Source organism: Myotis nattereri (genome assembly GCF_964212035.1).
Source record: "Myotis nattereri genome assembly, chromosome: 11".
Lineage (NCBI taxonomy): Eukaryota > Metazoa > Chordata > Mammalia > Chiroptera > Vespertilionidae > Myotis > Myotis nattereri.
In genome coordinates this window covers 42,063,630-42,091,144 of record NC_138086.1, presented here as the reverse complement: position 1 = coordinate 42,091,144, position 27,515 = coordinate 42,063,630, and the positions used below count along the sequence as shown (strand labels likewise).

At 40.1% G+C, this 27,515-nt stretch overlaps 1 protein-coding gene across 13 annotated transcripts in view; it reads right to left on the bottom strand.

Moving 5' to 3' along the window:
* The window catches only part of ADAM22 (ADAM metallopeptidase domain 22), a 181,649-nt gene that overhangs the window by 120,570 nt on the left and 33,564 nt on the right, over positions 1 to 27,515 (bottom strand). For all 13 annotated transcript variants that reach the window (XM_081102591.1, XM_081102592.1, XM_081102583.1 and 10 more), the window contains exon 3: positions 24,308 to 24,384. In XM_081102591.1, the coding sequence (XP_080958717.1) occupies positions 24,308 to 24,384 (77 nt within the window). The remainder of the gene's footprint in view (positions 1 to 24,307; positions 24,385 to 27,515) is intronic.

The window sequence follows — 27,515 nt, the reverse complement described above, 5'->3', positions numbered from 1 at the left end:
TTGGCCAAGGTTGCAGGTTAGATCCTGGGTAAGGGCACATAAAGAATGAACCAATGCATACATGAATGAGTGAGACAACAAATCCAGGGTATCAAACTAAGTTAAGTCAGCCAAAGAAAGAAAAATACCATATGATTTCACTTGTATATGTATTCTAAAGGACAAAATAAATTAACAAACCAAAAAGAAATAGACTCATAGATACAGAGAACAAACTGATGGTTTTCAGGTGGGAGGGAGTTGGGGGCCTGGATGAAAAAAGTGAAGCAATTAAAAAGCACAATTGTCACAGGGATGTAAAGTACAACACAGGGAATATAGTCAATAATAACTATGTATGGTACCAGGTGAGTACTATTAGGGGGAATCACTGTAAATTATATAAATGTCTAACCACTATGCTGTATACCTGAAACTAGCATAAAACAATATTGAATGTCAATTGTAATTGGTCAAAACAAAACAAAACAAAACAAAAAAACAAGTAGGCACATCACCCAAGATTGACCAGAGTCATTTCCAAGGATGTTTCCAAATAGAAGCTGCAAAAGAAATTCTGCCTCTTACCAAAGAACTCCACACTACTTGCAATTAATTTTTAAGGGGGAAAAAGCAATTTTCAAGAGTAGAGAATGAAATTAATATAAAGAAACAGAAATGGAAAAAGAAGAAAACAGATAAATATATGTGAAGCTGGCCCAGTTGGTGTGGTTCAGTGGTTGAGTGTCCACCTATGTACCAGAAGGTCATAGTTCGATTCCCTATTGGGGCACATGCCCAAGTTGCTGGCTCGATCCCAGTAGAGGGCATTCAGAAGGCAGCTGATAGATGATTCTCTCTCATCATAGATGTTTCTATCTTTCTCTCCCTCTCCCTTCCTCTCTGAAATCAATAAAAAAAAAAAATTTAAAAACTAGTCTGCCACATTTGGTCAAACAGTTAATTAACTTACCCCTAATGCCTTGGCAGGGCCAGACCAAATTATTTCACAGGCCATTCCGCACCCCTGCAAATGATTTGTTCCCAGTGACGTAGGGCCAGAGAGAGGTCTACCCTGAACCTAAGAACCTAAGCAAAGTCCTCTCACCATAGGGATGTGCCCTATGATGCCTAACACTGAAAAACATGGGTAGTAAAGGTGAACGTTTTGAAATAAAAGCTAGTCTGTGGGGAAATTTTCCAGTCACCAATTAAAATTATAAGCAGAGGATTCTTTTTTATTATTATTTTATTGCTTAAAGTATTACAAAGGGTATTACATATGTGTCCATTTTTTCCCCCCTGCCCTAGACAGTCCCCTAGCCTCCCCTACCCCCCAGTGTCTTATGTCCACTGGTTATGCTTATATGCATGCATACAAGTCCTTTGGTTGATCTCTTTCCCCCCTATCTCCTGCCCCCCACCCCTCCCCGGCCTTCCCGCGGCAGCAGAGGATGCTTATCACTGATGCCTAGTCAAAATTCAAAGTGCTCTCCTGTAGGAAATGTATTAAATATAATCTCACTATATATTTTTTTCCCTTCACAAAGTTTGAATGCACCATTTTTAAGTGAAATTTGTAAAGACAATTCAATAAAACTGGAGAAAATTATGATACCTGATTTGGATATATAAAAAGGGCACATTCTGTTGTCATTTTTACATTTATTAAACAGCTAAAAGAAAATTCAGAAAAAATTAATGGAATCTGAAGCAAACGTAACAAGGAACAGTCATATAACCAATTGAAAGTATTTTGACATTGAGAAGCAAATGTTATAAATTTTTTCCAGATTGCACCAAAAGCAGCAATCCCTCAAAAAGAAATAAAAATAATGAACAGGCAGTTGAGTTGCTTAAAAAAATCTGATTATGAAAAGGAGTTAATCATAATAATCATACTAAAAAATGATTTAAATTCTTACTGATTTGACATGAAATACTGACATCAGTAAAGATAATGCAAAACGATAGTATGTCACTACATAAGGACACTGATGACAAGCCATTTAGTGAGGCTCATTCATTTAGAGTATTTCAGATTTGTCAATGTCCCCCCCAAACTTGAAATGCCATAAAATGATATAACTTATTATAATAGGTTGTCCCAAATTTGATTTAAAAAATCCCCCAAATTTATCAGACATTATTAATAAAAAAATAAAAAAAACTGAAAGAAAATTTTCTATCAATAACTGAAAACAAATTTCAATCAAATTTCATACTGCTGGTAAGACTGAATTATCTCCACATTCTCTCTATAGAAAATAATATTTCATATTAAGAGGGGTAATTAGATAGTATGCAACCACAACATGTTGATTAAAATAAAGTATTAAAGTAGTGGTTCTCAACCTGTTTTTGGCCATGCCCCACCCAAGCATCTCTAAAATCCTGATGCCCCCTCTGTAACATATAATTCTTATTATTCAAAAAGTGACTCCTATTCTCATGGAGGAAGCCTAAAAGGCCATTAACTTGGTCTAAACAAGCTTCTAAAGAACATGGCATCCATGAAAGAGAAAAATAAAAGAAAAAAAAGGACATTTGAAGTACTGAGGAAGAAATCACTAAGAAATTGTTAAAAAATTATAATAATATAAAGTGATATGAAAAAATAGCAAATGAAGTTTCAAAACATATAATAGAGAACTGAAGTGCATAAATATGTCACAATATATACTTATGTACTGTATATGAGGCCCTTAGAGCCATGAGAAATGCAAAAAAAAAATCACTGTTAATAACTCATTCTCAAATTGCCCCCCTGTGAGGTGTGTGCCCCATGTTGGGAACCACTGTATTAAAGAGATGTGTCAGGCAATTCATTAATATTTTTGCATTATTTTTCTGTATTTTGTAATGTTTCTTATATTTGTTAGATTCTTTAACTGTATAATTTCTTTTCTTATTCTATATGAATATGATTATTTATATCTAAACTTTGTAATTTTGAATGTTATTCTTTAAAAGGGCTATCAAAATTATATAACTTTCAGGTCTTATGGAATCTGTGTCCAACCATGGATTCTTAATCTATATAATAAAAGGCCAATGGCTGTAACGACCAAAATGACCCAACGAACGGTCACCAGGAAGTGCATGGAGCACCTCTCGGTCCCTCTCCTGCACTCCTATCATAGCAAGGCTGGTGGCTGGTAGGCGGGAGGGGTGGCAGGCGGATGGGTGGGGAGAGGTGGGCATGGCAAGAGAGGCAGGGCCTGATCCGCAGCTGCTGCGGAGGCTGCGGATCAGGCCTGGAGATAGGTCTGGAGAGAGAGACAGCTGTCAGCAGGGCCATTCTGGATTTCCCAGAAGAGCCAATGGTTGCCTAGGAGGTGGAGCTATTGACACTGACTGGCATAGAAACTGACCAACCAGAACCTAATCTGGGTGAACTGTGAAGGCAGAACCTAAGGTGGGGCCTGAGGAGGGGTTTTAAGGGCAACAGCTGTTTGGTGTAAGGTGTAAGAAAGCGGTTCAATTTTTTAATAACTGGTTTGGCAGTATAGTGCATATGGCTGGCTATCAGTCCAGATATAGGGATTATGTATTTTTGTCTGCCAAAAGCATCTCCTTCTGCTGAAAAGTCTTCCCCCCACTCAGCGCATTTAAGCAGTCCTATCCTATATAATCTATCTATACTAATAAAGGGTAATATGCTAATTAGACCAGGTCAACCGGCCACCTTCCAGATGTCCGACTTCCTTCCAGACAAAGCCATGGTAATGGGGGCCGAGGCAGAGGCAGTTAGGGGCAAGATCAGGCTGGCAAGGGAGAGAAGTTGGGGTGAAATCAGGCTGGCAGGGGGTTAGGGGCAAGATCAGGCTGGCAGGGGGTTAGGGGTGATCAGGCTGGCAGGGGAGGGCAGTTGGGGGCAATTAGGCTGGCAGGAGAGGGCTGTTGGGGGTGACCAGGCTGGCAAGGGAGGGCAGTTGGGGGTGAGATTAGACCAGCAGGGGAGGGAAGTTGGGGGTGAGATCAGGCTGGCAGGGGAGGATAGTTGGGGGCGGCCAGGCCATCAGGGGAGGGCAGTTGGGGGTGACCAGGCCTGCAGGGGAGGGCATTTGGGGGCGACCAGGCCTGCAGGGGAGGGCAGTTGTGGTCCAGAAGATGTAACAGGTGTTTCCACCAAAAAATAATAATCCTATCTAATAAAGAGGGAATATGCTAATTGACCCTCATGCCATTACAAAGATGGTGGCGCCCACCGCCAATAAGGAGGGAATATGCTAATTGACTGCCCCGTCCTCAAAAATGGTGGTGCCCACAGCCACAAGATGGCCGGCAGGGGAGGGCAGTTGGGGGCGATCGGGCCAGCAGGGGAGCAGTTAGGCATCGATCAGGCTGGCAGGGGAGTGGTTAGGGGGTGATCAGGCTGGCAGGCAGGCAAGCAGTTGGGAGCCAGCAGTCCTGGATTGTGAGAGGGATGTCCGACTGCCGGTTTAGTCGGACACCCCCTGAGGGGTCCCAGATTAGAGAGGGTGCAGGGTGGGCTGAGGGACAGCCCCCCCTCCAGTGCACAAATTTCATGCACTGGGCCTCTAGTAATAATAATAATACACGATGGAGAAAGTTTGAAAAATGCTCTTTACCTCAGTGCCTTTTAACATGAGCGTATCTGTCACCAAACTGACAGACTAACAGGTACCAAGTTGAAAAAGGAATCCAGGTCTCCAGTGCATGAGAAGGCCTCTAAGAACAGATGCCACAGCAGCCTTTCAGGAAGAGAAGTCTGCTTCTCTGACCTTCAGATCCCCAACACAGCCCCAGCTGCCGAACTTCCTTCTTAAATGGTCTCTCGCAGGCCTGTGTTTGCCTGTCTACCAGGTGCAAGCAACCATAGAGACCCCGCTTCCTGAGTGCTTCCTAGAGATAGGAAGGAGGGCAATTTCTTGGGTGCCACACATGCATCCACATAGGACTCCCAGAGGCGGACGGACGCAGAGCGTTGCCCAAATGTCTCTGACCACAGGAACTTTTCTTTTCTTTCTTTTCTTTTTTTAAATATATTATATTGGGGGTTTTTTTACAGAGAGGAAGGGAGAGGGATAGAGAGTTAGAAACATCGATGAGAGAGAAACATCGATCAGCTGCCTCCTGCACACCCCCTACTGGGGATGTGCCCACAACCAAGGTACATGCCCTTGACCAGAATCGAACCTGGGACCCTTGAGTCTGCAGGTCGACGCTCTATTCACGGAGCCAAACCAGTTAGGGCAGGAACTTTTCTTTAGGAACACTAAAAATCATCTCCAGAAACACCAGCTGCCCTTAAACAGTTACATCTATTTCCTAAGAAGTCACACCATGAAATATCTGAGTTACGGCAGGACCGCCACCAGCCCACTTGATTCCCAGGTAAAGCCTCATCTCTAATACTGAGCTGTTGTTTAAGTAATTGTAATAACTTGCAGTTGTGATAGCTGAGCAAGTTACCTAACTTCTCTAAGCTTGAGTTTCCCTATCTGTAAAAGGGAATTATCATGAGGTTTAAATGAAAAGATGAATATAAGTTTCTAGAACAAAGAAGGCCATTTTTAATTCTCAATTTCTTTCCTGGGTTATAGCCACTTAACTTTCTGCCTTTCTAAGTCTCTTTTAAGTTTGTTTATTCCAAATCTTCTAACACTCTCTGTTCTCCACAGGGACAGCCTCTTGCAGCTGTCTGCTTTTCCCAAATAATATTTTATTAGTTTTCATAATTTTCCCTACTTCAATTCTTTTCATTCTGACTCCACTTAGTCACTGAAAATTAGACTCATTTCATAATTTGTGTGCTACTTTTTTGGCAATAACATGTACATTTCTAACTAAAGATTCCAATGCTTCACAAATTAACCCTTTTCTTATTTCAACCAGGGACAGTTTTCCTAATCCTATTATCCCTTTGAATTGAACTCAACCTCCTTAAATATGAATTGTTTCTTGGGTTAAGATCAATAAGGAAGTGAAAACAGTCTCAGAACATGGTCCTCTAATACTGTGGTCAGCATCACTAGGTATGATGATTCTCTTTCAAGTTGCATAAAGGAGAGAATTCCACCTCACCCAGATTGGCAGCAAAATTATTAAACAAAAATTATTAAAGAAAAATTCCCTTTAAAATTTGGCTTTCTTGGTTTTTATGAATGCCCATTTAACTATTTTTTAACTTTTAAGCCATTAAGTATTGTCTCGTTCAGTGGGCAATTGTCCTCGTGGCACAGAATTCCAACTTTGGTAAAAGTGTTCCCTGAAAGTCCTTTGGGGAATCCCCCTCCCCACATTCAGCTCCTGTGGTTTAGGAGGGATCAATTCCACACCCAGCAACTGGGGTAGGTCCAGATCAGCCTCAGCCATGGCCATGTCACATTTCCTGGTTATGGTACTTGGTTCAGGGATGGGCATGTGATTCAATCAAAGTTGGTGGAAAAGAAGCTTCACAGACAAAAAAAGGCTAAGGGAGTTTATCACCACCAAGCCAGCAATGCAAGAAATGCTAAAGGGACTGGTGTAAAAGGAAGAAAAAAAAAGCTCAGAAAGAAAACAGCCACACAAAAAAAGAAATGGCTACAAACAAGTACCTTTCAATAATAACTTTAAACGTAAACGGACTAAATGCTCCAACCAAAAGACATCGAGTGGTTGAATGGATAAAAAAACATGACCCATACATTTGCTGTCTACAAGAGACCCACCTCATTAGAAGGGACTCATACAGACTGAAAGTGAAGGGATGGAAAAATATCTTTCAGGCAAATGGAAAGGAAAAGAAAGCTGGGGTAGCAATACTTATATAGGACAAAATAGACCTCAAAGTGAAGGCCATAACAAGAGATAAGGAAGGCCACTTCATAATAGTAAAGGGATCAATACAACAAGAAGATATAACCCTGGTAAACATATATGCATCCAATGCAGGAGCACACAATACATAAAAAAACTCCTGGAAGATATCAAAGGAGAGATCGACAACAATACAATCATAGTAGGGGACTTTAATACACCACTGACATCACTGGATAAATCCTCTAGACAAACAATCAGCAAAGAAACAGCAATCCTAAATGACTCACTAGATAAGATGGACTTAATTGACATCTTCAGAATACTTCACCCCAATGCCACGGAATATACATTCTACTCAAAGGCTCATGGGACAGATTCAAAAATAGACCACATATTGGGTCACTAACAAAGTCTCCCCAAATTCAAGAAGATTGAAATCATACCAAGCATCTTCTCAGACCACGATGGAATAATATTAGAAATAAACTACAATAAAAACAACCCAAAATACTCAAACACTTAAAAGCTGAATAGCATGTTATTAAATATTGATTGGGTTGCCAATGAGATCAAAGAAGAAATTAAAAATATCCTGGAAACTAATGACAATGAAAACACAACAATCCAAAACCTATGGGACGCAAAGAAAGCAGTCCTGAGAGGGAAGTTTATAGCTCTACAGGACTATCTCAAAAAACAAGAAAAAATGATAGTAAATCATCTAACTCTACGACTCAAAGAATTAGAAAGAGAGCAACAAGAAAACCCCAGAGTGAGCAGAAGGAAGGAGATAATAAATATTAGAGCAAAAATAAATGACATAGACACCAAAAAAAACAATACAGAAAATCAATGAAGCCAAGAGCTGGTTCTTTGAAAGGAGAAACAAGATTGACAAACCTCTAGCCAGGCTCACCAAGAAGCAAAGAGAGAGGACCCAAATAAACAAAATCAGAAACGATAGAGGCGAAATAACAACAGACCCCACAGAAATACAAATGATTGTAAAAAAAAAAATACTATGGACAGCTCTACTCCAACAAACTAGACAACCTGGAGGAAATGGACAAATTCCTAGAAAAATACAACATTCCAAAACTCAATCAGGAAGAATCTACAAATCTCAATAGGCCAATAACTATGGAAGAAATTGAAGCAGTCATCAAAAAGTTTCAAGCAAACAAAAGCCCAGGACCAGACGGCTTCACAGGGGAGTTTTACCAAACATTCAAGGAAGAACTAAAACCTACCCTCCTCAGACTACTACAAAAAATTCAAGAGGAAGGAACACTTCCAAGCTCATTCTATGAAGCCAGCATCACCCTAATACCAAAACCAGGTAAAGACAACACAATGAAAGAGAATTATAGGCTAATATCCCTCATGAACATAGATGCCAAAATCCTCAACAAAATCCTAGCAAATCGGATCCAGCAGTACATCAGAAAGATCATACACCATGACCAAGTAGGATTTATCCCAGGGATGCAAGGATGGTACAATATCCGCAAATCAATAAACGTGATACATCACATAAACAAACTGAAAGAAAAAAACCACATGGTCATATCAATTGATGCAGAAAAAGCATTTGACAAAATCCAACACCCATTTTTGATAAAAACTCTCAGCAAGGTGGGAGTAGAAGGATCATACCTCAACATAATAAAAGCCATATATGACAGGCCCACAGCCAACATCATACTCAATGGACAAAAACTAACACCATTTCCCCTAAGAACAGGAACAAGACAGGGATACCCACTCTCACCACTCCTGTTCAACATAGTACTGGAAGTATTAGCCATTGCAATTAGACTAGAAGAAGAAATAAAAGGCATCCAAATTGGAAAAGAGGAAGTAAAACTGTCCTTATTTGCAGACGACATGATATTATACATACAAAACCCTAGAGACTCCATCAAAAAACTAATAGACTTAATACATGAATTTGGCAATGTAGCAGGATACGAAATTAACCCCAAGAAATCTGAGGCATTTCTATACACCAATACTGAACTTTCAGAAAGAGAGATTATAAAAACAATCCCATTTACCATCGCACCAAAAAAATTAAGCTACCTAGGAATAAACTTAACTAAAGAGGTAAAAGACCTCTACTCAGAAAACTACAGTACATTGAAAAAAGAGATAGAGGAAGATATAAACAGATGGAAAAAACATACCGTGTTCATGGATTGGTAGAATCAACATCATTAAAATGTCCAAACTACCCAAAGCAATCTATAAATTCAACGCACTTCCCATTAAAATACCAACAGCATACTTCACAGATCTAGAACAAACTCTCCAAAAATTCATCTGGAATAAAAAAAGACCCCGAATAGCTGCAGCAATCCTGAGAAAGAACAAAGTAGGTGGATCTCAATACCAGATATCAAGCTGTATTACAAAGCCACTGTTCTCAAAACTGCCTGGTACTGGCACAAGAACAGACATATAAATCAATGGAATAGAATAGGGAGCCCAGAAATCAGCCCGAACCAATATGCTCAATTAATATTTGACAAAAGAGGCAAGAACATACAATGGAGCCAAGATAGTCTCTTCAATAAATGGTGTTGGGAAAATTGGACAGATATATGCAAGAAAATGAAACTAGACCACCAACTTACTCCATACACAAAAATAAACTCAAAATGGATAAAGGACTTAAATATACGACAGGAAACCATAAAAATTCTAGAAGAATCCAAAGGCAACAAAATCTCAGACATATGCCGAAGCAATTTCTTCACTGATACAGCTCCTAGGGCACTTGAAATTAAAGAGAAAATGAACAAATGGGACTACATCAAATTAAAAAGCTTCTGCACAGCAAAAGAAACCATCAACAAAACAACAAGAAAACCCACTGCGTGGGAAAACATATTTGCCAATGTCATATCTGATAAGGGCCTAATCTCTAAAATTTATAGGGAATTCATACAACTTAACAAAAGGAAGATAAACAATCCAATCAAAAAATGGGCAAAGGACCTAAATAGACACCTCTCAAAAGAGGACATTCAGAAAGCCAAGAGACATATGAACACATGCTCAAAGTCACTAATCATCCGAGAGATGCAAATCAAAACAACAATGAGGTACCATCTCACACCTGTCAGACTGGCTATCATCAACAAATCAACAAACGACAAGTGCTGGAGAGGATGTGGAGAAAAAGGAACACTCGTGCACTGCTGGTAGGAATGCAGACTGGTGAAGCCACTATGGAAGACAGTATGGAGTTTCCTCAAAAAACTGAAAATGGAACTCCCATTTGACCCTGTGATCCCATTTCTAGGAATATATCCCAAGAAACCAGAAACACCAATCAAAAAGGATATATGCACCCATATGTTCATAGCAGCACAAGTCACCATAGCTAAGATCTGGAAACAGCCGAAGTGCCCATCTGTAGATGAATGGATTAGAAAACTGTGGTACATCTACACGATGGAATACTATGCTGCTGTAAAAAAAGAAGGAACTCTTCCCATTTGCAACGTCATGGATGGAACTGGAGAGCATTATGCTAAGTGAAATAAGCCAGTCAATGAAGGAAAAATACCACATGATCTCACTCATTCATGGATAATAGAGACCATTATAAACTTTTGAACAATAATAGATACAGAGGCAGAGCTGCCTCAAACAGATTGTCAAATTGCAGCGAGAAGGCCGGGGAGGGTTGGGGGGCAGAAGGAAGGGGGGCAAGAGATCAACCAAAGGATTTGTATGCATGCATATAAGCATAACCAATGGACATAAGACACTGGGGGGCAGGGGAGGCCAGGGGATTGTCAAGGGCGGGGGGAAAAAAGGACACATATGTAATACCCTTTGTAATACTTTAAGCAATAAAAAAGAAAAAAAAGTTGGTGGAAGACAATGAGACTTACTGAGACAAAGGGAGGCAGTCCTCCGCACTAGATTGAACTTGAGGCACACCACCTATGGTGGCCACAGACACACAATGAGTTAGAAAACAAAGATGGTGAGGAGCAGAGCTAAGAGCGAACAGCAACAGTCCTGAGTCTGAAAACTAGGATTGCCTCTGGATTTAGCCATGAGCCAATAAATCCCTTTCTCCTTTGCCTATCTGAGTTGAATTTTTGTCATTTACAAATGAAAGATTGCAACTAATACACATCATATTTAATCACACTACAAAGTTTTACAGTGGTTCTCAACCTGTGGGTCGAGACCCCTTTGGCAGTCAAACGACCCTTTCACAGGGGTCGCCTAAGACCATCCTGCATATCAGATATTTACATTACGATTCATAACAGTAGCAACATTACAGTTATGAAGTAGCAACGAAAATAATTTTATGGTTGGGTCACAACATGAGGAACTGTATTTAAAGGGCCAGAAGGTTGAGAACCACTGGAATATTAGCTTTTCACAACAACTTTACCAGGTCAAGCAGAGCAAGAACATTCACCATTTAAAGTAAAAGAAACTGACCTCCAGAGAGATTATACAGCATGACCAGGGTTACATAATTAGGAAGTTACACACCTCCAGCTCAAACCTGGGTTTTCTGAGTCCCTGCCCTGTTATCATTTTTACTTTTCTATAAACATTATAGAAACTTCCAATGTGCTGTTTTTACTTGTCTCATATTGTTAGTTCTTCACCCAAATGCTCACCTGTTGGTAATTAAGAGAATTACAGAAATTGTTAGGCACCATGGGGAACAATAGGAAAATGATCACTGTCTGTAAGCTTGGCCTTGAAAATGCAAAGTTATTGAGTGGCAGCACATATTGTGCCACACACCAATTCTAGCATTAAAGATCAAAACGTTATCTCCTTCTACCCCCTTTCCTCTGGCTTTGGAGTGAGCAGCAGACTCCAGGTATAAACACAAGCCTATAAAATCAGGAAATCAGAGAGCCTTGGTGGGGCCTTCTCTAAAGAGACAGTGAGCCCTAGCTGGTTTTGCTCAGTGGATAGAGCGTTGACCTGAGGACGGAAGGGTCCCAGGTTTGATTCCAGTAGAGGCAGCCAATCAATGATTCTCTCTCATCATTGATGTTTCTATCTCTCCCTTCCTCTAAGAAATCAATAAAAATATTTTTTTAAAAAAATAAAGAGATAGTAATACACTAGCTCCCTAATCAAAAAGGAATTATTTATTTCTAAATATCTTGGCCTTTGAATTTCCAGTGTCTTTCATTCTATCTTCGACAACAGCTTATATATTATTTTCCTGCATGTTTCTACACCTTCTGGCTAAAAGATAAGCAGATACCAGAGCAAGTGCCTTCTAACCAATCTCAATTTTTCTGAGCCACAATTATAGAAGCAATTCTAAGATAACATCATCTTAATACCTGACTTGGAATTTCATCTATAAAACAAAAACAAATAATAAACAACCAAAAAAGATAGACAGCAACCTTCCTTGAGACCAGGGTAAAAACAAAATCTAGTTTCTGTTTTCTCAACTTCCTAACTTCCCAACATATCACAGTTAATTAAACTGTGTTTATTCCTACTGAGAGAAATATGAATTTTCCTACGCTTTTGTATAAATGGACAGACATTCAAATAATCATATTCAGTGTAGTCATCTCTCTCAAACCTTCATTTATAAAGTTATTTTTGTTAAGGAATCCATGTTATGTAAAATGAAACTTTGTTGAATCATAAAGTTGTTCTCTCAAAGCCAAAGTTTTATCATTTATTATGATAATAATAAATCATGAATAACTAGAATGTTTTCTTTGTGAATATAAAAACAGGAACACAATTAAGATATTAGAAAATCTTTAGTCTTCATTTCACATTTACTTTCCCAAACTATGCACAATCCTGAATATGCATACCTGTTTAGTTGGGTTTTTTTTAATCCCCTGTGACAATTATAAAATGGAAAACAATAAGATCACTTTAGTAGCAATTTGGAAGCTATTCCTATTCAGACACTTATTACAGCTGTGTTTCTCAAGTCTTAGTTAAAATACTTCTCTGAAAACTACACTGTGATTTGCCGTTCGTTCTAATTGATGCATATTTTTATATCTCTGTACAGTTGCTTTCTGTCAACACTTTACTACGCAGAGAAAGTAGACACGAAAACAGCGAGGAGAACCTTAAGCAGCTATCAGCAGGGGAGCTGTGTAAAGAAATGTTCCAGTACCAGGAAAATGCGTTATTATTGTCAGCACTTAAGAATGACTGCTAAGTTTGTAATCTGTGTCATTTTGAGAGATGGAAATTTAAGGAAATTATTTTTTATAAAGACATCCAAGAATGAAATGTTCAATTGGGACTCTGTTCTTATGGTTTAACCAATAGAAAAAAAAACAACCTAAAATAATGAATATTTTAATGCCATATAACTGATAGTCTAAATACAAATTAATTTTGGTAACAAGTCAAGCATCATAAATTGTCTCTGTAAGAAGCTTTAAAATGTCTTAATTAGTTCCAAAAGCACTTGTAAATCTATAATTATCTATAATAATAAAAGCATGATATGCTAATTAGACCAGATGTCCTTCCAGACGAAACCAGGGCTGCAAGAGAAACCTGGGTCCCGGGTGCCTGCGGGCGGCCGGAGGGAAGCCCAGGTCCCAGGTGCTGGAGGGAAGCCGGTGCCAGCAGCTGGGGGAAGGAAGGCCTACTCTTGCACCAATTTCAAGAATCGGGCCTCCAGTTTTTTATAAACAACTATCTTAACAGGGTGGGACAGGATACTAGAGTTTAAATCCCAGATCTACTTCCAAATAGATGTTTCTTTGATGAATAGAGAAATCGACTTTGAAGTCAGAACCAAGTTCAAATTCCAGTTCCACACTGACTAGCCATGTGACCCTGAGCAAGTTACTCAGTATCCCTCATCCCTGAATCCAGCAACTATAAAATGGAAAAATAATCTACACAGGCTGTAAGATTAAACTACACACATACACGTGTTATGTGACCATGTGTAAAATGAATAGTATAGTGTTTGATGTTTTCATCCTTTTCCTTCTTATCTGTAACATTAATGCCTCTTTCTGCATCTTTAAAATAATAAATCTATCTTGAAAGTCCCTTTAAGTTCTCTAAGTATGAATCTGGAGAACATATAACATCCCTTCTCTCAAGTAGTGAGTGTTACACAGGTACCATTTCACAGTATTTATAAATACAAGTATACATGTTTTTAAAAATATCTTTCACCAGTAACATTTTATAACACATCAAAATCTCTTTAACAACCCTGAGGCCAGCTGTGTTTTGTACATAATACATTTTTATTTTTTACTTTAGAAAGGTAACAATATGCATATATCATACTAGGGGCCCAGTGCACGAATTCATGCACCTTGAAAGGAACTCTGGGCCACGAGGCTGTGGTGGGCACAGGGGTGGGTCTCAGCCCATCCTCTGTGCCCCCACCCGCCCCTTCCACCACAGCCCCCAGTCCCCTTCTGCCGGTAACCCCTCTCCTGCAGCCACCACTCCCACATGCTGATGGTGCGGAGTGATTAGGGCCAGTGATAGTAGCTGATGCAAGCTGTGGCTGCTGCTCTGATTATCCCTCAGGAGCAGGGGGAGGTGGAGAAGCCCTCGGGGTGATCGGGGCTTGCAGCCGCTGCTTGCACCCGCTGCTTGCACCCGCTGCTTGCACCCGCTGATGGCACTGAACGATAGGGACCAGCGCCCAGTGCCAGCAGTGAGTGAAAGTGGGGCCATTGCCAACAGCAGGTGTGAGAGGCAGCTGCTGGCCCTGATTGCCCCTCAGGAGTAGGGATAGGGGGGGAAGCCCTGGAGGGCAATTGGGGCTGGCAGCTGCAACTCACACCCGCTGACAGCGCCAAGCAATTAGGACTGGCACCCGGCATCGGCAGTGGGTGCGAGCAGCGGCTCTGGCACTGGAGTGGGTGCGAGTGGGGCTGTAGCTCGCAGCAGGTGCAAGTGGGACCAGTGCCAGAAGCAGGTGCGAGTGCCTGGCAGGCATGTGGCATGCGGGAGCAAAGAATTTTTAGTAACCACCAGAGGCCCTCCCCAATAACACCAACTGGCACCCTGCCTTGGTCTGGAACCCCTGCTCATCTGCTCCACCATCCACCTCGGCCGAAGCCCGCCATGTTCCGTGCATACCCCCTAGTGGCCAGCGCACATCATAGCGATCAGTTGTTCAGTTGTTTGGTTATTCCGCCATTCAATCTATTTGCATATTAGGGTTTTATATAGAGAGATATTACATAACACTCCCTGCAGGATCAAGGACAATGTCCTATAACCAAACTTACTGATATCTATGTACCAAATGCTAATCACAGTAACTGGAATAAATACTAAACAGTTTAATGCAGTGTGATAGGCACAACTCTCAAGATATACCCAAGATTCCCATTCTCCAGTTAGTCCATCAGATTCTAATCTAGGTACTGCATGAAGAGACTTTGCAGATAGAATTAAGGTTACTAATCAGTTGATTTTAAAATAGGGAGATTATCCTAGATCATTTGGGTAGATCCAATGTAATCACATGGGTCCTTAAAAGCAGAAGAGGAAGGGGGAAGATTCCATGGGAGAGAGACAGTGGACAGGGAAGGCAGAGAAAAGATGAGGCAGCAGGGAGGAATCAGAGAGATTCAAAGCCTGAGAGGGACTTGACTGGCCACTGCTACTTTTCAAGGAGACAGGGGTTAACTGGCCAAGAAATATGGGTGGCCTCCAGAATAACCCATGCCCCACAGCCAGCAGGAAGTGAGGACCTCAGTCCTACAATCTCAAGGAACTGAATTTTGCCAACAACCTAAAAGTGCTTGGAAGTAGAGTCTTCTCCAAAAGAGCCTCCGGGAAGGAGCTCAGCCTGTTGACACCTTGACTGAGGCCTGTGAGACTCTAAGCGGGGACCCAGCGGAGCTAGACTTCTGACACCTGGAAGCTGGAGACAATCAAGGGGTGTTGTTTTAAAAGCCGTGAAATTTAGGGTGATTTGTTATGGCAGGGTAATTTGTTATGATTGCTCAAAACTAATATGTATATGTTCAAGTGAGGTTTTCAATAACAAATGAGTTGCTGGAAATTTACAAAACCTGTGTTTTCAGAGCGTTGGGGAGTTTCAGAATTGCCCAGAAGGGATTCAGAACTGTTTATTTCTGTTATTTAAGTTTGTTCAGTGAGCTTACCAAGTTAATAAACACTAATAAGGCTTTGAAACGTTCCCTAACCACCTTGTTATATATGCTCTAAAAAAAACCCTCTAATAGTAATCTCAGTGTCTAACTCCCTTTTAGTCCTAAAGGTTTCAAAGTTAGCCAGTGCCTCTAAGAGAGCTGACCTCCCAGCAACTATTTAAAGGAAAGTGCCTCTTGTAGCTAATAATAGCCAAACACTTGCTGAGCACTTCCATACCCAGGCACTGATCTGGGTGCTTCATGTACATAAACCCATTGAACCTGCCAACCACCTTAAGAGAAAAGTACTGCTACCTTCCCTATTTTACAGGTGGAGAAACTGACTTTCCCAGGGTCACACAGCTAGCAACTGGCATAGTTTCTAAACCTAGGCAGTCTAGCTATAAAGTCTATGTTGCTAACCACTCCAGGTGGGTACCTCTCTGTTGGTACCCGTACCATTTAATCAAACACCTACAACTGGCACAACAAATACAAAATACCTGCTACCTTGGGATGTATAGGCTAAACGTTTTTCTCTACAAATTTCTGCATTGATCCTCAAATGCCAATAAGATTTCCTTTGGGAAGCATAGTACATGAGCCAGCCAATCAGCAAAATCTGCTATCCAACCCTGGCCGGTTTTGCTCAGTCGTTACAGCATCAGCCCTCAGACCGAAAGGTCAAGGGTTCAATTCTGGGTCAAGGACATGTACCTTGGTTGCAGGCTCCCCAGCCCCAGTGGGAGCACATGCAGGAGGCAACCATTCAATGTGTCTCTCTCATGTCGACGTTTCTCTTCCCCCACCCCTCTTTCTGCCACCCTCCCCCTCTACTTCCCTCCCCTCCACTCTCTAAAAATTATGGAAAAAATATCCTTGGGTGATGATTATAAAATAAAATCTGCTATCCATGGTTTCCTGTTGTGCAGCCTTTTCTCTCCTATTATATTGAAAAGTCATGATAACTATTGATTCTAAAATCCCAAATAACCTGGTGTCATGGACATACCCCTATTATTACAAAATAAACTCACAGTGACTGACTGAGAGGCTCACTCACAATTTTCCAGCTCTCGAATACACCTCAGGTCAGAGCAAACCACACAGGGCCCAGTGGGAAGACTTCTTCAACCTAATTTGTAATAGCCAGGCACGTTTAGAAAAAGTCATATTTATCTATAGGATTGATCCAGAAGACATTATCTTTATTATAAGTGAGAACAGTTACTAAGTACTGAACGTTAAACAAAACAAGTCCCTATGTAAGAGGATGGGTGGCATATACTGGTAGGTACAGGGTTAGGCACCGAGTATATCATGATCATAAGAAGATATTGGCAGGAGGTGAATGTCAGAGGGGAAAAAACACTAGCTCAGTGGTTCTCAAACTTGAACAGAGATCAGAATCACCCAGAGGGCTTGTTAAAACACACTTTCCTGGGCTCCACCCCATCGGAAGTTCTGATTCCATAGGTCTGGGTGAGAATCTTGAATGTTTGTTTCTAAGTTCCCAGATGACATCAGGGCTGTTGGTCCAGGAACCACACTGGAAACCACACACTAACCCAGCTATTGGTAGTTTATAAAACTTCCCAGTTTATTGTAATATGCAGTCAGAGTTGAGATCGCTGGGTTAGGAACACTGTTAATGAGGAAGAGATTAATGTAGAAACCAACGTTATATGACTAACCTATCACAACAGGTAAGAAGCCCTTGGGAGGGTGGGTTTTCAGACTAGTTTATGGACATCAACGGAGAGCCCTTCTGGACACTGCCCAGTAGCAATCAGTGGTGCACTTGGGGAAAGCCCTAAGCCTCTCCATCCAGGCACTGAGATTCCCACGATCCCTCTTGCAGAGGGAGGGGTAATTCCACATCTGTTACTCCTCTCAGTTCCTCTGGAATTCGTATCCATAGCCACGTGTTACTAGTTAACTCAGTGGCCTTCTAAAAACCGCTGCCAGAGGTCTGTTTCCAAGCCACTTCACCACTTCGGCTTTGAAGAATATCTATTCACATAAAATTTTAATTAGGGAGTTCGTGCAATTGTGCACTTTAAATGCAAGGTGCATAGCAAAGTGAGAAGTGGGATTTTCTGTGACCTCTATTAAGCTTTGTTGTCGGTTACAATCTGAGCCACAAGCTTTATAAGATGAATCAAGGTGGGAACAAAATGGGGGAAAAAATTTAAAGATATGAATTAGATCTGCACCAAATCAGATCCAGAGAGACAGAAAGTAATGGGGGGGGGGGGGAGGGGATTACTCAAGTGACAACAGGATACCTGATCTACACAGATAAAGTTTGGCTGAAGAATGACAATCAACCATTTTCACTATGGAATTGACTTCAATGAATACACAGATAAAGTTTGGCTGAAGAATGACAATCAACCATTTTCACTATGGAATTGACTTCAATGAATACACAGATAAAGTTTGGCTGAAGAATGACAATCAACCATTTTCACTATGGAATTGACTTCAATGAATACACAGATAAAGTTTGGCTGAAGAATGACAATCAACCATTTTCACTATGGAATTGACTTCAATGAATACAAAACTATTCAAATAATTTTTAAAAGATTTTTAGTGTGTTGTTTACTTCAGAAAACATAGAAACATTCATTATTAAAACTGTCTGATTTTGTTCTTTTTCTAAATGCTTGATTGTTCTGAATTTCTCAGTGAGGGCTGGTATAAATCTGGGTTCACAGGCTCCAAGCATCCTTCAGTAGAGCGAGTTCTGTGCATAACATGCATTTGGTGCAGTGAAATGTGGGAGACATTGCAGTGCTCAAAAGCCTTCCCTGGCTTCCTAGCTGGCCTGCAATAACTACCTTTTAGAGTCAGTCCATTGTGTCACCCAAAGAGGCAGGAATACCTCTAAAAAATGACATACATGGACTAAGAAGGGGACTAGACCAGGCCAATACATCATCATGGAATAGTTTTATTAGAGAACAGGTGATTAACAGGACCAAGGAAGCTGTAAACATTCTATTTACACGCTGTGAATAGAGCATTAAGTAAATGAGACTCTTCCAGACCTAACCTCCAATCCCAGTTGAATTCACACCACCTTTTACCCACTGTGATTCCCACTTTTCTTGCAAATTCAGGAGTCCCAGTGCAAAGCAAGGAAGAGGTAACTAGTAGGCAAATGGTTCTAAATGAGAGAAGACAAGACCGGTCCCATTTGAACTGATTTGGGGTTTTCCTTGTCTGATCTTGCTCCTACCCGCCTCCGTGCCCTTCCCCCTGCCATCACTACACCACCTCCCATTCTGCATGGGCAACCCCATCTGCTGACAGCTTCATGTTTAAGTCCCTAGCAGTCCTCCCCACCCACCACTGTGAAATAGGGGAGAAACGAGGATCATAACAGAAAGAAATTATTTTCGTTGTTATTGGAGTAAGAAGATAAAGAGGGAGAGGATTTATAAAATACAGTCAAAATTTAGGAACAGAATCATCTCAGATCTGAAAACTATACCACAGAATCCATTCCAAAAAACAGGTTATAAAATAGATTCTTTCTTCCTAATTATGTTTCACATCCTAACACAACCAACCACAGTCCATGTGGAACATTTGGTTCTTTGTGGAGTGTGTGTGTGTGTGTGTGTCCACATGTGTGGTTTGTTTTTCTCAAGTCACCTGTTGTAAAAGAATCAAGGAGTGCCCTGGTCAGTTTTCCCAGTGGTTAGAGCATCAGCCTGCAGAGCAGAGGGTCATGAGTTCGATTCCCAGTCAAGAGCATGTACCTCGGTTGTGGGTTTGATCCCTGTCTCTCTCACATCGATATTTTTCTCCCCACTCCTCCCTTTCTTCACTTTGTCTGAAAATTAATTTAAAAAATATCTTCCAGTGAAGATTTAAAAAAAGAATCAAGAAGTAATGAATGAAATTTTTTCAATATTTATGCATTCTTTTGGGCAGTTTAATTACCCACGTCTTAACGAAAATGAGAACGATTGCAGGATAAGACTTGGCTTACATTGCTCAAATAATATAATTAAATGTCTTTACTGAGCCTTTTTCATTCTGAGAAATGCTTCACAATAAAATATAATACCAGATGCTGACCTCTGGAAAGGTCCAATGTGGCCTCAGGACTAGTGTGACCAGGCCAGGCCATATGTTTGGTTTTATTAATATATCTGTCCTAAAGAGTGAACTTTTATGACTGTGTAACCCCATGAAGGGACTGAAAATTGTTTTCTACCCTCATAATCTTGACAAAATAGGAACTGGCTGTGCTTTTCATTTTTAACCATTCCATATTGTTTATCTGCCTCCTGTAGAAGTTGCAACCCAAAGGTTGAACTCTTGTGTAATTTGGTTAAAATCTTGTTTACTGAACATTCAAAAGGAATATTATGTAATGACACTTTCCTTTGCATTCCAATCTAAAAATGCATATTATTGGATCTATTCTGCAAATAGACTCCAGCCATATAAACTTATTTAGTTTCTCTCCAGTTTAAAACATAACAAACAAATAAAATAAAAAACTCTACCTGTTCCACAGCCCTAAAATTGCTTCATGAGAAAAAAACCTTTAAAGAGCATATTCAATTTTTCATCTTCCTGTTCCTTAACCAACACAACCACAAGATAATATATAACCCGAAACCATGAAATAAAAACATTCTCAAAAAAAATAAGAAAAAAATAAACTTCGTATTAAATCATCTGGGCTCTCAGAGCATAAAGAAATTAGCTACCTGCCACCTGTGTTTAATATAGATGCCCAAAAGCAATTGTATATTTCTCATTCCTTTTATGCTATTATTTTATCCTTTGTACCTCTTGTAATTTTAAATTCTCATTGCAATAAGAAGAAAAATGCCCAAGGAGGTTTTTGCCAGTATCTCAAAAGAAATTGTTTGCACCCTAGTTTTCTGTTTCATGCTCTGATACACATGGTCATATGTATTTCTCCTTCAGGAACAGAGCAGAACATTTTAGGGCTCAGGTTTCTCCAAAGGAAGTAAGGTGATTTGGGCAAAATGAACATGAATACTGAAAGTCAAGGTGTTACAAATGTCAGAAACCATGGTGGGGGCTAGCCACAGAACAATGATTTAAAGGAGGGATGGGAAAGAAGCATTGAAATAGAAGCCTCGAAATCTGACTTATAAGTTTACACCTAAAGATATATGCTCAGCTTTTAGAGGCTAGTCCCAAACATTTATCATTTTCTTCTTTTTTGTTGCTTCACTCTTCTCTGACTGTTGCTTCACTCCATCTTCATCCAGTCATCTCCTCGGTCACCTGGCTAATTCTAGCCCCTGGTTTTCAATTCAATATGACTGCCTGGCAATTTTCCACCTACTCTATGCTAAGGTTACAGCAGGGAAAGAAAGAAAATCTCTGCCCTCAAAGAGCTGACATTCTAGTGGGAGGAAAAAAAAATAAACAAAGTGAATAATTAAAATACAGGCTATTAGTGCATGATATGAAGATGCTAGCAGTCAATTTTTTTTGCCCTGCAAAAATGACAACATCATTCTGTTGCCGGAAAAGGGACCTGGCCCTGAGTGGGTCTACCTAGGGCCAGCCTGTAGTGTGTAGGAAAGATGTCACAACATGAGTCCAGGTGATTTTGAGAGTATGTTCATTAAAGCTGGGGACAGTGGGACAAGGAAAGGCCTAGGATAGAAGAAACTGCAGGAGACAGCCAAGGCAGGGATGCTTCGGCTCACTGAAAATGTGATAGGAAAGAAATGAGCCTAGCAGGGCTGCTTCAGCTCACTGAGACATCAGAGAAAAGGGGGCCTTGAGGGCCAGTTCAGGGGGTGAGCGCAGGATGAGCTGCCACTGCTCATTGCTCCCTTGGTTGCAAGCCTCCTGGGAACCCTTGGCGTTTAGGATACTGCCTGTGGGGGAAGAAGAGAGGGGAAGGAAAGGCACAGGTGCGCTCAAGCCCAGGGGGAGGAGTGCATGCTGGGTCCTTTGTTTTGAGGGTTTTTATCTCTCTCTTGCAGGCCACATTCTTTTTTTTTTTTCATACTATCTTGTTTATTTGGCTGATTACACATTCAAGACTTGTTCAAGAGCATCATTAATCACAGGATATTAGGAACCAAAGACAATGACAATACGAATATGTGCCAAAAAAATTCAAGGTGGAGATTTTCCTCTTTTTTCTTATTTATTTATTTATTTGTTTGTTTGTTTATGTTAATCCTCTTAGCGGAGGTCTTAGGGGAGGGTTTCAGCAGAATATGCATCAGTTTCCTGCCCTGGTGTTGATCACTGGGTTTTGCTGCTTTTCTGGGAGGTGACCCTCTGTACCCAGCTGTAAATTGCTCAGCAGGTTTGTTCCGCTCCCTGTCTCAGTTTCCCCATTCTACTTGCCATGGAGTTTTCCTAGCTTCATACCATCCTGCCTCAATACGAGTCAAACTACACATTAAATGGTGATGAATAATATTTTTTAAATGAAGCAGGGCAGAACAGGGAGTAGCATTAATGGGGGAGCAAGGGCAAAGAGGATTACGACTTAAAATAGGGCAACCTGTCTCCAGGTGGTGTAATTATGCCAAGTATTTACATCAAACAGGAATATAAGATACAGATCGTATTAACAGAGTCTTACATGCTATAAAATTAGGTTAAAAATACATGTGGTGTAAAACATTTAATTATATATGTGTAACTCTAGACCATTAATTTTTTAAAATATATTTTTACTGATTTCAGAGAGGAAGGGAGAGAGGATAGAAACATTAATGATGAGAGAGAGTCATTGACCAGCTGCCTCCTGCCTGCCCCCTACTGGGGATGGAGCCTGCAACCAAGGCATGCGCCTTTGACTGGAATCAAACCCAGTACCCTTCAGTCCTCAGGCTTGAGCCAAAATGGCTAGGGCTAGGCCACTAATTAAAAAAAAAAAACAAAAAAAAAACAAACTATTTTAATGAGCATAGTAGAAATACAATTTATGTTACATTTTAAATATATACTTTATCAAAGAAGAAAGTAAGAAAACAATTTCCATCTAACACCATGCTTTTTCATATTTAAATTGTTGGTGAATTTCAAAGATGAGAGGTGAATTACTCACAAAATGTATCATTTGAGATAGCTTAATGACAAAATAAACTAATGCATGGCTTAAACATCAATGCAGCAAAAATGGTATTACCACAAATTTGTACATAAATTCCATAAAAATTAGGACACTAGTAAGATTCATTATTAATTTAACATTGAACATGGATGGAAATGACTGACCTAGCTCAATAATCTAACAGTTTCTATGTGCCTGTTCTCCAAAAGAATTCTCTAAACCAACACTGTCCAACAGAACTTTCTGCAATGATGGAAATGTACTGCCTTGTCCAATAAGATAACCAGTAACCACATATGGCTAGTGAGCATTAGGAATGTGGAGAATGCAACAGAAAAATAGAATCTCAAATTTTATTTAAAGAGGCTAGTGGCTACTTATCCAGATATCACAGCTCTAAGTCCTGCCTCTTATGTCATTTTTATAGTCTTCCATTCACCTGGTTTCCCAATATAGACAATTTAGGCTTTAGTTCTCACTCTAGATCTACATTTCTGCCCTTCTGGCCTCAAATTTTCTTCCTGAGCTGGTGCATAGCTAGCTGATTTCAGCAAAGCTGCTGGCCACTGCTGCTCAGCTCACAAACACTGGCTGGCAGAGCATGGTCTCTTTCCACTTGCCCATGATGAGAAGTGGGATACAAATGCTTTTTTAAAAAAGGGAACAGACAACCAAAAGTCCTGTAAGACTTATTAGACACTAGACTTACCCAACGGGAAGAGATTAAATCCAGTGATTAAACAAAAGCCACTTCTAAACCTAAAATTCTGTTATTCCAAACCCCAAATTCCAGGTAGACAGGCAAATGACAATTTCCAAAATTATATGGTACTTACCGAATAATCCCAGTACCCTAAACCTCACAGAAATCAACTCCCAACTCAAAGCATCCCAAAGGCATTATTAAGAATAACGGACACAGCCAATCCTCTGAGTCATTGAGCAAAAGGGTAGCTTTCTCTTAAGAAGGAAATTTTAATACTAAAAGTATTATTTTCACAATTTGTTGTCATTCATAGAAACTTAGGTCACAGGTATTTTTATGCAAAATAGTGGAGTAGGTCTTGCCCTCCATATTACATTCTCAAATCTGTTCTGACTTCAATTTCAAATGGATATCCATTTCCTATTACTTGCCAGACTTAATACTTATAATAGATATCATATTAATAGATATAACAGATATTATATTAATAGATGTACTAGTTTTAAATGTATTATTTAACTGAGATAGCAAGATGAAGTAAAATACAGTAAGAAAACAAAACTTCACAGAAGGATAACAAGGTAGATTCAATGGGTATCGGACAAAAGTGAATACAGCTCAACAAAGACTTACTGGTTTAGCACGACATCAAGAATAAATGATGTTCCAAAGGCATCGACCTGGAAGCTTGCCTGGTTAACATGAGTCAACTGCAATATTAAAAAGATAAAAGGTATTTATTATTCAGCATAGTGATCAGATGATAAGCATTTCTTAGATCACTTTTAAAAAAATGTATGGTATCCTAATTTAGAAAACAACAATTCAACATGGACATCAAATAAAAACAAAGTAAAATGTGCACCTTCTTAGAAGCCAAGCATTCACCAGTCTGAAGTAAAGCACCACCTTGCCAAGGAGGGTCAGTGCCCTACCGTTCCACTTTATCTCAAGTAGCTACACATCTCATTTCCAAGAAGACCGAACTTTCTTCAGTTTATTCTATATTAAATGACTGGCTCCTTTAAAATTAAGCCTTGTACATTAAAAAATAGAGCAAAATATGTTCAAGAGTAAGATAATATGGTGAATATGATCTAAAAATACTTTTCATCCTGTCACAAATACAAACTTTAAAAATATTTCAGTTCTAATTATCCAGAGGGAAAAGAAAAAACATTATCCAGAGAAATAATTAATTAATTAATTAATTAAAATTCTTTCCATTCTAATTCAGCAAACATAATTTCATAGAGGTTTCCCTGTCTTCCTAAGAGCAAAACTGAACCTCTGTACATCTACTGCAAATATCGCCTATCAAAATTTTCTTGGAAAAATGAAATCACTATTTCCAACACCATTCTTGGAAGTCCCAGAGAAAATCATAAGGGATTCTAAACTAAACAATATAGAGAGCTACCAAGAACATAATTTCAACATGTTGAATAATCATGTGCATTAACTGAAAAGAGGGAGGAAGCAAAACTGCTCCTTCTGTTTGACTCCCCAAATACTAAGAATACCTATATCTTAGTAGGACTATGAATTTTTGAAATTTTTATTTGTATGTTTCTATAGTATCCAAAATTCCTAAAATAAACATGTATAATTCCTGCAGTGAGAAAAAAGCAGACACTATTTTAGAGATAAAAACCATCTGAGCAACCGCACTCATGTAGCACATGAAACAGATGGTGAACCAGTGCATCTTAGGAAGGGGCATCCCAGGATTCTGTGAGGCATGAAGGGCACCTGAACCACCCCTGGGATTTTCATACACAGTGAGCTTATGGCACTAGGTGAAAGGAGAGCACTTAATGATAATAAAGCTTTATGAAAAAAAATGGTAACTCTTCTGTTTCAAATTATTTAAAAGTAATAGGGGGTGGAACAATGCAATAGCTCAATTTCAAACATATTCCAATCCTCATGAAACCCCAAGGATGAAGAACTATCTGGTTACCTTTCAGCCTCATTAACTTCATTAACCCTTCATTCTTCCCAATAACACTGAGCTATCATCAAACTCTCACCTCTTTTTTATTTTTATGGCCATTCTTGGAGCCACACCTTATTCTCTATTTCCACATCTGCCTCCAGAGATCATATCTTCCTTGCTCTTTTTAAAATTAACTCCTTACCAAAATCCCAAATGTAAGCCGCATATTTTCAAACCCCAAATATAAGCCCCAGAAGATTCACTTACAAACCTTCTCTCCCTGAATATCAAGATCTTCCACAGTCACTTCCCCCACCCCAGATATAATGGCACCCAAGTTCCCAAGAATCCACCCACACTGCCTCCACACTGTTCTCCTTTCTGCTCTTTAATTCCACAAGCGAGGTATGTTCCAACTTTTTATGTGACTTTCACTCATCACTTCTGCTGAGTGCTTTTCTGAACCAGGCCCTGATCTCTCCCAATATCATTTCCCAAAATGGCCCTATCCATCCTTTTAGACTTTGATCAAGTTCCTCCCTGTATTAGTCTGCCAAGGGCTACCATGGCAGAGGACCATAGACTAGGAGGCTTACACAACAGAAATATTCTTTCTCAGAGTCCTGGAGGCTGTGATAACCTGGTTATTATTTAACAGGAAAGGAGGAAAGGGAAGACTAGGTATAGGCAGGCCATCTGTGCAGCTTTGTCAAAAAGCTGCATTTAACACTCTCCAAATCTCTTCCCCACTAATCAATGGGGGTAGGGACTGGACAAAGGCAGTTTAGACGCATGCCCAGTAAGGTCTGAGTGATGTGAGAAGATGCCTACCTGTCTGCTCATCAATCACACCTGAAAGCCAGTCAGTGGCCAAGATGGGTGTGATTACTGCAAGAGTGCAAACCTGAGTACTTAAACTTCCAAACAACGAAGTTCTCTCTCTCTCTCTGCTGGAACCTCAGCTGCACCTTTTCCAAGACTGGCTTAAGGGGCAGGAGACTTTAAGGGAACCTGAGAAATGTAACTTTAGGCAAATAAAGCCTGTTTCCACACATTTTCTAAGATGTCATAAGAACCTCACTCCCACGAGTGACAGGGAAGTTTAATTCTCTGGTAACAGCCAGAAGTCCAAGATTAAAGTGTTGTCCTGAGGCCCCTCTCCTTGGTTTGCAGACAGCCACCTTCCAACTGTGTCCTCACATGACCTTTTCTCTATGTGTGTGCACCCCTGGCATAACTATCGTTTTCTCTTCTCTCTCTCTCTGTCTCTCTCAGTGTGTGTGTGTGTGTGTGTGTGTGTGTGTGTGAGCGCGTGTGCACGCACGCGCACATCTGTTCTTGTAAGGCAGCGGTTCTCAACCTGTGGGTCGCCAACCTCTGGGTCGCGACCCCTTTGGGGATTGAACGACCCTTTCACAGGGGTCGCCTAAGACCATTGGAAAACATATATAATTACATATTGTTTTTGTGATTAATCACTATGCTTTAATTATGTTCAATTTGTAACAATGAAAAGACATCCTGCATATCAGATATTTACATTACGATTCGTAACAGTAGCAAAATTACAGTGATGAAGTAGCAACGAAAATAATTTTATGGTTGGGGGTCACCACAACATGAAGAACTGTATTAAAGGGTCGCGGCATTAGGAAGGTTGAGAACCACTGCAAGGGCACCAGTCACATTGGATTAAGGCCCACACTTGTGGCCTGAAGAAAAGGCTTCATGCCAAGGAATGCTGTAAGGCTCTATAAACTGGAAAAAGCAAGGAACGATTCTCTCCTGGAGCCTCTGGAAGGAGCACAGCCCTGCCAAGACTTTCATCTTAGCCTTTAAGATCCATTTTGGGCTTTTGATCTCCAGAACTTTAAGACAATTATTTTTTGTTGGTTTATTGAC